Source organism: Bicyclus anynana, chromosome Z, assembly GCF_947172395.1.
Source record: "Bicyclus anynana chromosome Z, ilBicAnyn1.1, whole genome shotgun sequence".
In the NCBI taxonomy this organism is placed as follows: Eukaryota; Metazoa; Arthropoda; class Insecta; order Lepidoptera; family Nymphalidae; genus Bicyclus; species Bicyclus anynana.
In genome coordinates this window covers 2495117-2510236 of record NC_069110.1, presented here as the reverse complement: position 1 = coordinate 2510236, position 15120 = coordinate 2495117, and the positions used below count along the sequence as shown (strand labels likewise).

General features: G+C 37.8%; 1 protein-coding gene across 1 annotated transcript in view; it reads left to right on the top strand.

Annotated features, from left to right (window-relative positions):
* Nucleotides 1-15120, top strand: part of LOC112043799 (potassium voltage-gated channel protein Shaker) — a gene marked incomplete in the record, with an annotated part of 391434 nt that overhangs the window by 330899 nt on the left and 45415 nt on the right. Inside the window, 1 exon segment of the mRNA XM_052890740.1 lies at nt 7991-8108. Coding sequence (XP_052746700.1) covers nt 7991-8108 — 118 coding nt within the window.

The following is a 15120-nucleotide window of genomic DNA, read 5'->3' as shown; positions in this document are numbered from 1 at the left end:
GCTGGTGGGAGGCTTTGGCCGTGGCTAGTTACCACCCTACCGACAAAGATGTACCGCCAAGCGATTTAGATTTCCAGTACGACGTCGTGTAAAAACCGAAAGGGGTGTGGATTTTCATCCTCCTCCTAATAAGTTAGCCCGCCTCCATCTTAGATCGCATCATCTCTTACCATCAGGTGAGATTGTAATCAAGGGCTAACTTGTTAAAAATGAAAAAAAAAAATGGTAATTTAAAAATATTTCTTTGCATTGCCGACGCTTCTCGGATTTTACACAATGACGCTTGACTTCCTCACTACTACAACCAAAGCAAAATGTTCATCATCGAATAGAACATCGATTACACTATTAAAATTGGTAACACTACTTCTATCTAGTTTAGTTCAGGATTTGTGTTCAACCGAATTGGCACCATTGCCAATAGAACGTTTACAACACCTAAACAAATTATAAAACACTCCCAGTGTATTATATTTTAAGACGCTCCACAAAGTATTTAGAGTTCAAGTTTAAACCGGAGAAAATCGGTGTGTCTTGGCGTACGTATTTATAGCACTTTTATTAGGATATCTGAGTGCTTTTATTTTTACTGAGTGACTTTCTTGCTAAATTATTTTGTTTATCGTTAATATTGAACGTACTTTGACAGGCGCAGATTTTCAAAAAAGTTGATTATAGCCACTCCAAAATCGGCCAAGTGCGAGTCGTAGTATGAATTGTATAATAGTATCACGCTCGATAGATACGAGTATAGTGCGACCCTATAAAAGAGATGTTCGCAAAATATATGACGATTGATGAAATATACGATGATTTTATAGATGCTTAGTTCCCGTTCCCGTGAAAATACGGGGAAAGAATATAGCCTATGTTACTCGCTGATCAGATTGCTTCGCATTTGTGAAAGAGAGATCATATTTAGATTCTAAATTACCGAATATATTTTGATGATTTTTTTACAATTTCAAAGATTATCTTATTATTAAAGCTAGTACAAGTTTTACTATAAATAAGGGGCTCACTTTGCATCCCAATTTAATTGATGTTGTGTAGAAGAGAGATCAGAAGTAAGATTAGCTGACATGTACATTGTAGATTTTGTTTCCTAGATGTCGAAGAAAGTAATGGATGACTTTCTTCGACATCGACATCTAGTTTAAAAAGAAAGTCATCATTTATCTACGCGACCGCAGTCCGAAATGTAACAAAAAGAAATTTCAAAAGTTTGTGTGGACTGGGATAGGATTGTGATAGCCAGACCATCGCTTCATGATGCTCTTACGCCTCAGACCTTCTAATGATTTACCGCACTCAAAATTGTATGGCGTTTTCTGAGGTGGTGAGACAAACTCACACATCGAACACCAATAAATATATCTTGTGTTCTTATACTACACACAACTATAAATTTTAAATCGTATTACACACACGTGTAATTTTAACACAATGAATCATCGATACTATAAACTCAATTTGTATGATCTTAATCCTGATCATATACTCGTAGTTTTAACAGAGATTTTAGATTAGGGTGAGGCAGATTTCAGAGAGAGTTTTAGTATTAAACGTAATTTTTTAAAATTTCAAATCGTGGCCATTTTTCGCTAGAGTCTATCATAAGTTCTCTTGAAAATCCTTTTATTATCCTTCTAAAAATCCTAGTCTCTTTTTTTATATAACGAAGGTCTGGCTATGACAGGTTCTCAAAATACACATTTTTACAAAAAATAATGGAGCTCTGGGGAAATTGGAGCTGATATACGACTTTTGTAAGTGTAGGAGTTTATAACTCTTCTGCATACGTTATACTCGCTCAATTTTGTTCGAGTAAACCATTGTTAGAAACTTTTCGATTATTACCTGGAAAAGCGAATTGTAAACAGCTTATATTTTGGCCATTTTCGAAAAAGGGTCGCCGTTACGCCTGCTTACATCTTTTGAATAGATTTTGTAATCGTCCGCACAGAAAGTTAGTATTGGCTCGTCTCAACTCGCAAACAAACTCGGTCTCCTCGTTACACACCAAGTACTTTCATAATACGCCTCCATAACTTTGTTCGGACAATACAATAGGATGAAAATGTTCTTTTCGGGAAGCTCTTTATAATGTTTACCATTGACACAAACATAAAAGGACAAAAGTTTCTTTACGATTCCATTTTCCCGGCACGAGTTCTTTCTATCAATCGTGCCTATTTAGTGAATTCTTATAATCTGCCCAGTGAAGTGTTTCAAGTGGACGACATGCTGATCCTAACACTCGAGTCTAAAGGCTCCTCTTAAACGTATCTTAAGGGCTTTTTAATTTTCATTGAAACGAAGATATTGGAAAACAGATTAATTTGTATATTAAATGTTATAGCGCGCAATGCTTGGGATACAAAAAAATAGGTAGTTTATCAACCATTATGCGTCAGTTTAGTAAATGAACAAGTAGGTTGTATTTCTCTGAATCATATTTTTACCGCGGCTAGTTACCTGGTTTACTTAGTTACTTAATTACACAGCCTCAAAATTGTGGCTCACTCCTCATTAAACAAATTATTTGACCTATTCAGTATGCTATATTACCTGTTTTTGGATGTTAGATTTGTAGCTTCTCTACCCATCGATTTTTCTTACATTAATTAGTCGAAAAGCTTCCCAACAGTTTTTTTTTGTTTTATTCAGGGGTGCCTAGGGAAGCTCAAATCCAATTTTCCGGATCAAGTGCAATGTTAGGTTTCAATGTAACTTTTGAATGGACTAGCTACTATGAAAGCATTCCGTATGCGACCACGTCAAAACCAATTTGTAAAAGTTATAATGGGAATGTCACGTCAAAAATCCTAGAAGTTTGCAACTATTCATACCTACTTATGGCTGCCAATCCACCGAAACGGAGCGAGGCTGCGGAGCCGAGAAACGGAGAAGTATTAACCAATAGGATTGCACAAAATCTCCGCTTCTCTTAAGTGGGCAGGGACTTTTGAGCTAGTTTAAAAATTCATATTAAAAGTGGTAAGCGGAGCGGGGAACCGGAGTAGGGAAACATAGCGGGATTTAATAAATAAAATTTAACATTTATTTATTTGACATAGTCTGCAACTCCGCTCCGCAACCTCACTTCGCTCCGGTGGACAGACACAGTACGCTCCGAATTAGTCCGTTTCTCCGCTATACTCCATCGCTCCGTTCTAGTAGACAGACAGCCTTAGGCAGGCAGGCCTGTACCATAATTAGGTAGTTGTTGCCAGCGCTTGTAATTTGTCCCTGGTAGTATATAATGGTATTACTCGCTAAATTTCACACTTCTAGATCAACGGTAAGTACCTTATAAATTTTAATTCCCTTCAAAACATCGAAATATACGTGCTTACTTATTTCGCTGCACATACGGTCTTTTTTACGTGAACTTAGAAGTTTGTTATTTTTACAGCTCCAAGATAGATGGGTATATGGATTTCATTTCATTTCGATAGTTCGACGCGTTCCTGAGATAAAGGATATTGACACAGACAAACAGACTTACAAGGCGGTCAAGGCGGACGCTCGTTCGTTTTTTACAAATTTCACGAGAACTTATGAATTTCGGGATAAAAAGTAGCCTTTATGTTGCTCCATAACCTCCTCTAGCTTTCAGCGCAAATCCATTAAAATCGGTCCTGACGTTCCAAAGATTAACTCAGGCAAATAGACAGACATAATTATAAAAAAAGTCGATCGTGTTTTATCATGTAAATAACTGTAAGCCTTGGAGAAAACAGTTGTATTAAAATCACAGTTTATACGCCAATAGCTGACGCTGGTTCCGCGTGGTTCCCGTTCGAATACGGGGATAATATATAGCCTATAGCCTTCCTCGATAAATGGGCTATCTAACACTGAAAGAATTTTTCAAATCGGACCAGTAGTACCTGAGATTAGCGCGTTCAAACAAACAAACAAACAAACTCTTCAGCTTTATAATATTAGTATAGATTTTATTTAATTGTATTAAATAAAATATTATAATATAAAAGATATTCCGTGCGTATTGTGCCTTATATCTATAGTCTTTGCTAGGCGGAAGTAGTTGAAAGCCCTTCAAATACGACAAGCTGGGCACGTTCGCTCACAATTTCCTTTCGCTACTGCAGCGTCCGCTCAGCAAAGAATTATGACGAAAAGGATGTTGAGAAGCTTTTAAAATTTAATATTGTGAAATGCTTTCTTATAAAAAGCAAGTAATATTAGACTTGATATAAAAATTTAACATTTCTCATGATCGTGAGAGCTACGACTGTAGCTCGTACTATAAGGTGATCATTGGAGTAAATATCATCATCATCATCATCATATCAGCCAATGGACGTCCACTGCAGGACATAGGCCTTTTGTAGGGACTTCCAAACATCACGATACTGAGCCACCTGCATCCAGCGAATCCCTGCGACTCGCTTGATGTCGTCAGTCCACCTGGTGGGGGGTCGGCCAACACTGCGCTTACTAGTGCAGGGTCGCCATTCCAGCACTTTGGGACCCCAACGTCCATCGGCTCTTCGAACTATGTGCCCCGCCCATTGCCACTTCAGCTTCGCAACTCGTTGAGCTATGTCGGTGACTTTGGTTCTTCTGCGGATCTCCTCATTTCTGTAAATATAAAAATTGCAATATAGTTTGATCGCTTTGAATCGAGATCCTGATACAAGAGTAAAGAGATGTCTTCTAGGGGCACCAATATTTTCGATTTCTATCTAGATTTATAGCCATTACGATTTCCCGGCATACAAAATAATTTTGAGCCATTTCATGATCTTAATATGGTTTTAAAACTGATGAAGTTAAGGGCACAAAAGGATTTTTGTATGCTCGACAAACTTGCTTTTGACTTAAATCATTTGATAGAAGATGAGAAGGTTTAAATGCGATTATAAGAAGTCTATTTATTCTTGTTTGAATCAGGATCTTGAATTCAAAGTTTTTTGTGCATAACGAATTGGGGTCAAGCAAATAGAGATTCCACTCAAATTGAAAGATACATATTACAAAACCCGTGTAATATGTATCAAATACCTGAAAAATTTAGTCACTTATATAATACTAGCTGACGCCGCTTGGTTTTACCCGCGTGGTTCCCGTTCCCGTAAAATAACGGAGATAATATATAAGCTATAGCCTTCCTCGATAAATGGGCTATCTAACACTGAAAGAATTTTTTAAATCGGACCAGTAGTTCCTGAGATTAGCGCGTTCAATCGAACAAACTCTTCAGCTTTGTATATTAATAATAGATAATAGATAATAGATTGGACAGTTGTTGACAGACAGAATATTGAACTATTGAAGCACTCATAATTTTTATATCGTTACCAGTAGAGACCACACGAGTGTACGTAGTACAATATGGTGGTGGTACGTACCTAATAAGATGTCACCATATTTTATTTTAATTCTTAGATCAGTAAATTTCCAACGTTATGTAAATATTCCAAGACTACGTTACAGTCATTCAAATTCATAAATACTCAAGTATATTGAAAAGTTCTACAAGAGATCTATGTCAAGAAATGGACGCTCTAACCCGCAGTGGAGAGGGTCATCGAGACAGCGTATAATAGGGATGTAACATATTTCATTCTATTTATATAGAAAATAAATTATTATTATGTGCATTTTAGTGTTAGGATTTGTTACGAAATCATTGTACCAATTTAATAGGGTAGTTGACTCATATAAATTTTAATATAAACAATATTACCTTCGTATAGTATCTACATGGAATAAGGTTCCGAAATATAAAGAGATCAATTAATATAAAATATAGGAAAACATCGTGAGGAAATCTGCATACCAGATAATTTTCTTAATTCTCTGCGTATGTGAAGTCTGTCAATCCGCATTGGGCCAGCGTGGTGGACTATTGGCTTAACCCGAGCTCAGCAGTGGGCCGAATATGAGTTGATAAACGTTAAGGATTTCTTATAAAACTTAATTTCAAAATCAAGCATTTTTAAAATTTTCCAAACGTCAATAACGTTGTCGTCCATGACAATCGACAATGTTACTTGATGTACTAAACGTCATACAAATTATTAACTAATATTTTTGGAATTAGTTAACGTGACGTCATGAAATAGTTGAAATATAGACCATGAAGGCCGACAGCGTTTTGGCTCGTATTGTCAAATAAATATTTAAAAATTAAAAATTTCATTTAATCACGTTCCAAAAAATGTGATATTTTTTAATATACTAGAACGATAACGATCAATTTAAGACCATTTAATAAAAGTGTCAAGTAGCCTATTGCCTGGTTGGTTCAGTAGTTAACCTATGTGACCTATGTGTCTCCAGGGTGTGAGCGAGTTCGTCCTATATCAAACTATGAACTATTTTGTTTCTTTTCCAGTAGATTTTTATTATTTAACACAGAGTTGGAGTGCATCTGGAACGTCTGAGAGTAAGCTGAGACGATTGCTCTGCCACGATTATAAACATCTATTAAAAATAATTCATCATTATCAACCCTTTCGGCTCACTACTGAGCTCGAGTCTCCTATCAGAAAGAGGAGTTAGGCCACCACGCTGGACCAATGTGTATTGGCAGACTTCACACACGTAGAGAATTGAGAAAATTTCAGGTATGCAGGTTTCCTCACAATGTTTTCCTTCACAACTGGAGGGAGGCTTCGGCCGTGGCTAGTTACCACCCTACCGACAAAGACATACCGCCAAGCGATTTAGCATTCCGGTACAATGTCGTGTAGAAACCGATAGGGGTGTGGATTTTCATCCTCCTCCTAACAAGTTAGCCCGCTTCCATCTTAGATTACATCATCACTTACCATCAGGTGAGACTGTAATCAAGGGCTAACTTGTAAAGAATTTAAAAAAAATCTTAAAATGCACATTTAAAAAAAAAACTACACACACGCACACACATAAACTTTCGGCTTTATAATATTAGTGTGATAGTAAAAAAACATCAACATTGACACAGTAAAACCCGACGACTAGATGACTGTCATCGCAAACTCCGCGATTGAAATCCCACGAATATGGGTCACGTGTATCACTATTGCTTTTGAGTTGTCAACGAGTGCAGTCGAAGTGGCGTTATGACCTAAAATAAAATGTTTTTAAACATTTAATAATTTGATGTAAAAAATTGCAATGTGTCTGTTATTAAATGAAGTTTTGCGGAGCTTTTATTCAAATTAAAGCATATTGCCTATGCTAAACTTAATGCCTTTTTTGACGACAGACGATTCTCCTCCAGAAAAATTGACCTCTGAGGTTGCACACCTCACGATTATAAGATAAAGATAAATATACTTTATTTGCACACCACAAAGACAAAAACAAGTGAAATAAAAAACAAATTAGGAAGAGATCAGCATACAAAAGGCGGCCTTATCGCTAAGTAGCGATTTCTTCCAGGCAACCTTCGATTATGGAGATTATTGGCGTTCAAGAAGTCACGTCTTTCTCATCTTCACACTTGTGTGGGAGGTACCACCTCATTATAGATGAACGGGGGTGATGCACCCGGTATGATGTCAGTAGTTTGCAGAGTTTACAGTCCAGGAAATTCAGTAATGTTTGAGTCCACTTTAGTATATGCCCAAAAATGTATATAAAGGCATTACCATTAATTGCTTCATTATTGTTAAAAAGATTTTTACTTGACCCCGATAGTATTACCCATTTGAAGGTTTTCAAATCACAAACAGGCGCTGGCGCTATACGCTGAGAGGTGTTTTTTTATACCTTTAATTTATATTAACTATAAGTATTTATATGTAATATATGAATGTATATGGTAAAATCAGCTATTTTTGTACCCCATAACACAGGCTATAGATACGCTTACTTTTGGGCGGGGATTTTATAGTTATGCGTGTATTGTTTCGTTTGTTATTCGTTCTTTATCGTTCTTCTACTCGTATTTGTTTTCATACTATGTTTTTTGTTTTAAATCTTTCTTCCTTTCTTCTTTTTGATTTAATACTGTTTCTTTTTGTTTTAGGTCGCTGCCGAAAATAGGCAGTCAAGAAGAAGAACAGGTCCGGCCGCCACCAGGCGGCGTAGTGACATTTGAACCGATTCAACATGACCACGACTTTTGCGAGAGAGTCGTGATCAATGTAAGTACACCACAATTTTATTTATATCACTAGCTGACGCCGTGCGGTTTCATCCGCGTGGTTCCCGTTCCCGTAGGAATATGGAGATAATATATAGCTTATAGCCTTCCTCGATAAATGGGCTATCTAACACTGAAAGATTTTTTCAAATCGTACCAGTGGTTCCTGTGATTAGCGAGTTCAAACAAACAAACTCTTCAGCTTTATAATATTAGTATAGATCATCATCAACATCAGCCTATTTTAACGGCCTATTTCAGAGTGTGGACCCCAACAGTGGCCTTCATCAGTTGTTAACAACTTCACCTGATTTCCAAAGCACGGAACGTAACACCACCAATTTCCCAACTCCGGGTTGAGAATTTAACTAAAAAGTTCTAAAAAGAAAAAAAACTCAGTATGTTACGAGTCATCTGACTCAGGATTCGAATTCAGCACCTCATGATCCACTCTACAAGACTACAAGCAGATACAGAACTTCATTTTACTTTACACCTATTTATTAAACTGTCTCGTGGGTCTAGTACAGTTACAGTTAGCCTAGACGTTGCTTGTTATTAGGAGGATGAAAATCCACACCCCTTTTGGTTTCTACTCGACATCGTACCGGAACGCTAAATCGCTTGGCTGTACACCTTTGCCGGTAGGGTGGAAACTGGCCACGACCGAAGCCTTTTACCAGCCAGACCTGGACCAATTAAGAAAAACCCAAACGGCCCAGCCGAAGATTGAACCCAGGACCTCCGTCTTGTAAATCCACCGCGCATACCATGGCGCCACGGAGGCCGTCAAATAAACTATACTATATACTTATATTTTCTAATTTTAGAACGAACACCATAAAATAATATTTGATGTTTAAAACCAATTCATTTAAAAAGACCGTCTTCACTGAATGCAATCACGAGAAGCATTTCTACAAATACCTTTTATTTTTAATTTCCCCAGGTATCGTACTTTAAAGTTTCTCTTAACGTTTAAAACCGACAAAGTGCCGCTACGTGAAACTCACTATAACTTCATATCCAAGCGTGTAAGTTTCCAAGAAGTCGTTAAAACTTAACGGCAATACATTTTATTAGGTGCAATAAAATTTATAACTCTCAGATATTATTGAACTATAGCTTTTCTAAAATTAGAGTGGATATCCTACTATGTATATAAAGCCACTTTTCGTTGTTATTTTATAACTTAAGAACGGGTTCACCTATCCAAACCAAATATTTAGGCTTTATTCGGACTATTTAGTAAATGGTTTATGTGAAGTTTGCACAAAATCGGTCGAGCAGTTCTTCATTTATCACATTTTTTAATTAATGATTTCTGGTGTAGGCTAGTGGCAGTATAGGGAAGGGTGGGTGCGGGGTAGGTTAAGGGTAGGGTAGGGTAGTGGTATGGGTCGGAGTAGGGTACTGGGTAGGGATAGTGAAGAAGTACACATAAGTCAAAGCGAAGCTTGACCGGGTCCGTTAGTATAGATGTACATATTTTGTAAATCCCCCGCCAATCATGAATTAAGCTAATACCTAACGAATATTTTTGAATACCCACATCCCTTTCGGTGTCTACACAACATCGTACCGGAACGCTAAATCGCTTGTCTGTACGTCTTTGCCGGTAGGGTAGTAACTAGCCACGGCCGAAGTCTCCCACCAGCCAGACCTGGACCAATTAAGAAAACATCAATCTGCCCAGCCGAGGATCGAACCCAGGACCTCTGTCTTGTAAATCCCTCGCGCATACCACTGCGCCACGGAGGCCGTTATAAAATTTGCGATATATTTTTTTCTACGGATGTCATGAATGAATATGAGCCGAAATATGGCTGACAAGCTTATGATACTGTATGTTTTGATATTTCATAAATCCAACGGCAAACTGACAAGTAAGCAACGAGTAATTGAGACAAATGACATTTCACTGTCACAGTCAATCTTCTTCAGTGTAAATTGAAGAATGTACTCCGTAAAATCGGATTTTACGAATATAAGGACAATATACACGTAAACATATCTTTAAAGTGCTCTTAAAATAACTTCGTATCAAATTTTGTATTTTCTTTGTACAAGCATAACAATGATTGACATGATTTGAGTTTGAAGAATATACACTGATTTTATAAAAAAATCAAAAAAAAGTAAAATTCATTTATTTCTATTAAGCTTAGTTTACAAACACTTGCGAAACGTTAAATTATATCATGATTTAATGGTGGTAAGTAAAGTCGAAAGTCTAAAATTAAAGTTACGAGGGTACCAAACGCGCCGTGGTACGAGAAGAGCCTACAACAAACTCAGCCGAGGTTTATTTTTTTTTGTTTGCCTACCACAATGTTAATAATAAAGATTCAGCCCATGCTCCTACTATAGGCCTCTATGAGGTTTAGGTCATGGTAGACGTGGGAGATAGACGTTAATCTACTTTATAAAAATAAGTCGGGTTTTCCTTCCTGACGCTATAACTCCAGAAAGCACGAACCGATTTCCACGGTTTTGCATTCGTTGGAAAGGTCTCGGGCTCCGTGAGGTTTATAGCAAAGAAAATTCAGGAAAAGGTAGGGGTAGGGTAGGGGTAGGGGTAGGGTAGGGGTAGGGGTAGGGTAGGGTAGGGGTAGAGTTGCGTAGGGGTAGAGTTGGGTAGGAGTAGTTGAAAGTTTACATCGAGTTCCACGCGGACGAAGTCGCGGGCGTCCGCTAGTGGTTTATAAAGTTACTAGCTGACGCCGCGCGGTTTCACTTGCGTGGTTCCCGTTCCCGTAAGAATACGGGGATAATATATAGTCTATAGCCTTTCTCAATTAATAGGCTATCTAACACTGAAGGAATTTTTCAAATCAGACCAGTAGTTCCTGAGATTAGCGCGTTCAATCAAACAAACAAACAAACTCTTCAGCTTTATAATATTAGTATAGATATACCAAGAATTGTCCACATATGAAGAACTGACATAATTTTTCTTCGGGATAATGTGAAATGTTATGTCCTTAGTGACACCTGACACGTTGAAACCATTCGCTGGACCATTAAAGATATACTGCGCTTTAATGGACATTTAAATTGTGAAGGATAGATGGATAACGGCATCATTATTCAAATGACAGACAGTTGTCGGCTGGCCTGTTCACTAATTAGATCTTTATTAAGAACCTATTAAAATGAGCTTCCATCTTAGATTGCATCACTTACCATCAGGTGAGATTGTGGTCAAGCATTTACTTATCTATACTTCTATATCTATACTCTATACTAAAATATATAGCTGAAGAGTTTGTTTGTTTGCTTGAACGCTTTAATCGCAGGAACTACTGCTCCGATTTGAAAAATTCTTTCAGTGTTAGATAGCCTATTTATCGAGGAAGCCTATAGGCTATACATTATCCCCGTATATATCCCCTACGAACGAGAACCACGCGAGTGAAACCGCGCAGCGTCAGCTAGTAAAGAATAAAATAAAAAAATGAAAATAAACATCAAAACAACTGAAAAATGTCATCTACCTACTGTACAATATCCACGAAAGGTTGTCAGTAGGCATTAGATGACATTTGTTACATAGAATCTCAATTTTGTATATGTCAACTGTACGTCAAATTTAGCGAATTAGCCTGCTGGAGTATGATAGGATTGCCCCATTTGGCTGTCAAACTTTCAGCTTGACAGCCCAGTTTTATAAAATGTCTGACTTAGACGTTTATAATGGCTTTATCATGTATAACGTTAAACGTGACCTTAAAATGAACTTCACCTTAAACTTGACACGTGATATTTGAAACTTAACAGGCATTTCTGACAGCCCCATTCATATATTACGAGACTTACGATTTTCCCTTTCACGTCTGTTATATGGTAACATTAAAGTAACATGTACTTTAGATTGGTTCTCAAAAGTATTTTTATCTACTCGCTATAAATTATAAATTGATTACATTATAATTAATTGCATCTGTGGTGCCGCATGGACCAATTTCATCATGCACTCAGCTGCAGCAGAAGCGCTAGTCGCTTGTATCGCCACGGTACTATTAACGATATAATTTGACGCGTATTGGCTACTGCCGCTATACCTGCGCAATTAGAAACAGTCAGACGGTTATCATCATTATCAACTCATATTCGGCTCACTGCTGAGCTCGAGTCTCCTTTCAGAATGAGAGGGGTTAGGCCAATAGTCCACCACGCTGGCCCAATGCGGATTGGTAGACTTCACTCACGCAGAGAATTAAGAAAATTCTCTGGTATGCAGGTTTCCTCACGATGTTTTCCTTCACCGTTTGAGACACGTGATATTTAATTTCTTAAAATGCACACAACTGAAAAGTTGGAGGTGCATGCCCGGACCGGAATCGAACCCACACCCTCCGGAATCGGAGGCAGAGGTCATATCCACTGGGCTATCACGGCTCTCCATGTCAGACGGTGAATCCATGAAATGTTAAGATATTCGTCCCATTGGTATATTATAGAGGTTCTATTTTCGGAAGGCGGTTTGGCTTCAGACGTAGTAAGGTAGAAATTTATTGTTAAACTATTTAGAGTGACGCAGGGAGGACCATCGTCTTATGATAAGCGTGTTGCAATGTCATACATTTCCCTCCTCATTTCTATTGCCGTTATTTACGGCATATACACAAAAAGGTAGGTGCAAATATGTACTCACCTATGGCATCGTCTCGAACTATTAACAACGCTGGAGCGGATTTAGAGTCCAAACATTACCAAAATAGACACAGTTACGGCTGTGTTTTGAAAATGTCCACTAAAATTGCTTTCCAGACAGTAAATGCAACACTAAGCTGAGCTCTGTATTCGTACGCCCAGTTAAAGTCACCGATCGTGAACTGTTTATAACTTGCTTTGATACCCTAGCTCCGGTACTAGAAATTGACGACTTCTTTGGAGAAATTAGGTATTCCTTGCTTTATAACCGAGAGTTCCTGTATTCGAATTTCAGCCCAGCAAGGTTATTATTACAAGGAGCAGTGATAGCCTAGTGGATATGACCTCTGCCTCCGATTCCGGAGGGTGTGGGTTCGAATCCGGTCCCGGGCATGCACCTCCAACTTTTCAGTTGTGTGCATTTTAAGAAATTAAATATCACGTGTCTCAATCGGTGAAGGAAAACATCGTGAGGAAACCTGCATACCAGAGAATTATCTTCATTCTCTGCGTGTGTGAAGTCTGCCAATCCGCATTGGGCCAGCGTGGTGGACTATTGGCCTAACCCCTCTCATTCTGAGAGGAGACTCGAGCTCAGCAGTGAGCCGAATATGGGTTGATGACGACGAAGGTTATTATGTTATGATTCAAGGCAGAAGCCGCTTTATATATCTCAAAAACATCGTAATATAGTAACACAGAGTGATATAAAAAGGTATAAAATAAAGGGCCGTGGTATATCGTGTACGCTCCAGTAGCCCAGCCTCTGTTAAAGATAATAAAAACTCTAAAGGGCGTCTGGCAAAAGATTGTTGAAGTTGCCTATCATATGAGACTAGCTGACGCCGCGCAGTTTTACCCGCATGGTTCTCGTTCCCGTAGGAAAACGGGGATAATACATAGCCTATAGCCTTCCTCGATAAATGAGCTATCTAACACTGAAAGGAGTTTTCAAATCGGACCAGTAGTTACTTAGATTAACGCGTTCAAGCAAACAAACTATTCAGCTATATAATATTAGTATAGTTTGGCGAACTTTCAACATGACCAATGCTATCACTAGCTCTTGCACTGTATAAACATGTAAACTAAAGCTCCACGTCAAAAACACGCCACTGCTAACAAGCTAACATAGTAACACAGAGTGATATAAAAAAAATATAAATAACAAGGCCGTGGTAGGTCGTGTCCGCTCCAGTATCCCAGCCTCCGTTATTGTTCAGAAGCAACTCAACCGTTCACAATTCGGTCCGATAACCCGATCCCGTGCCCGACAAATACGAGTGCTTTTGTAAGCGAAGGCACTTGTTACACGCGCCTTTTACTCTTAAATACACGCTTTTTTACCAGCGTTTATTTTACTTGCAATGCTCTTTTGTTTTAAAAATGTGTACAGTTATTTCCATCCGATTGGGATGGTTTTTTGACCGGACCGCGAAGCTAAGGGTTATGATTTTAACAGCATACGAGTATTGTATATGTATTAACGTATGTCCTTCATCCTTGTTTATTTTTTATTAACATGTTGATTTTATTGTCTGTTTACCTATATCGTTGTGTACATACTTAGTTGTACATGTTTAATAATTAAACAAAATTCTTATTGCTAAGAAATTAAATATTACGTGTCTCAATCGATGAAGGAAAATCATCGTAAGGAAACCTGTATACCCGTATATGTGTAACCTAAGATTTTTCTTAGTTCTCTACGTGTATGAAGTCTGCTAGAGTGGTGGACTATTAGCCTAACCCTCAACTGTGCTCTTGCTCAACAGTGAGCTGAATATGTGTTCTTAACGATGACTGTCATTCTGGTTTTGTAGTTTTTTGAAGTGAAAACTTTTTTAGCGTAGTGCACTTTTTCGATTTGGGTAAAAAAATGCGAAAAAAACTCGCGTCAGGGGTCACTTGACCTTTTGTTCGTTTCTTACTTCAGCTACCGTAAACCTATAGTGCCAGCTTTGGTGATTGACGATGTTGATAATGGTAAATCTTTACCAACATCAACATCGCCAATGATGATGGTGAAAAAGTCGTTAAGATAATGGATGATAGTTGATTTCTCTGAGAGAAAGTTTATCTCTCAGAGAAATGTTAATGTAAAATAATTGTAATAATTCTGAAGTGATATATTTTCCATTTTTCATGAAACATAAAGTGTTTGTATATGATAGTCCAATAAATTAATATTGTATTTTACCACACAAATAATAGTACTTACTAATACTGATAATTAATTAAAGCAGTTCGTGCCAAATTATTCCCTAACCATTCCAAAATTGAGTATTCAAAAACAACGTAAAATTTTCATTTCTGCCAATCACTACCGGAGTTTTTTTTTTATTCTCTGACAAGTT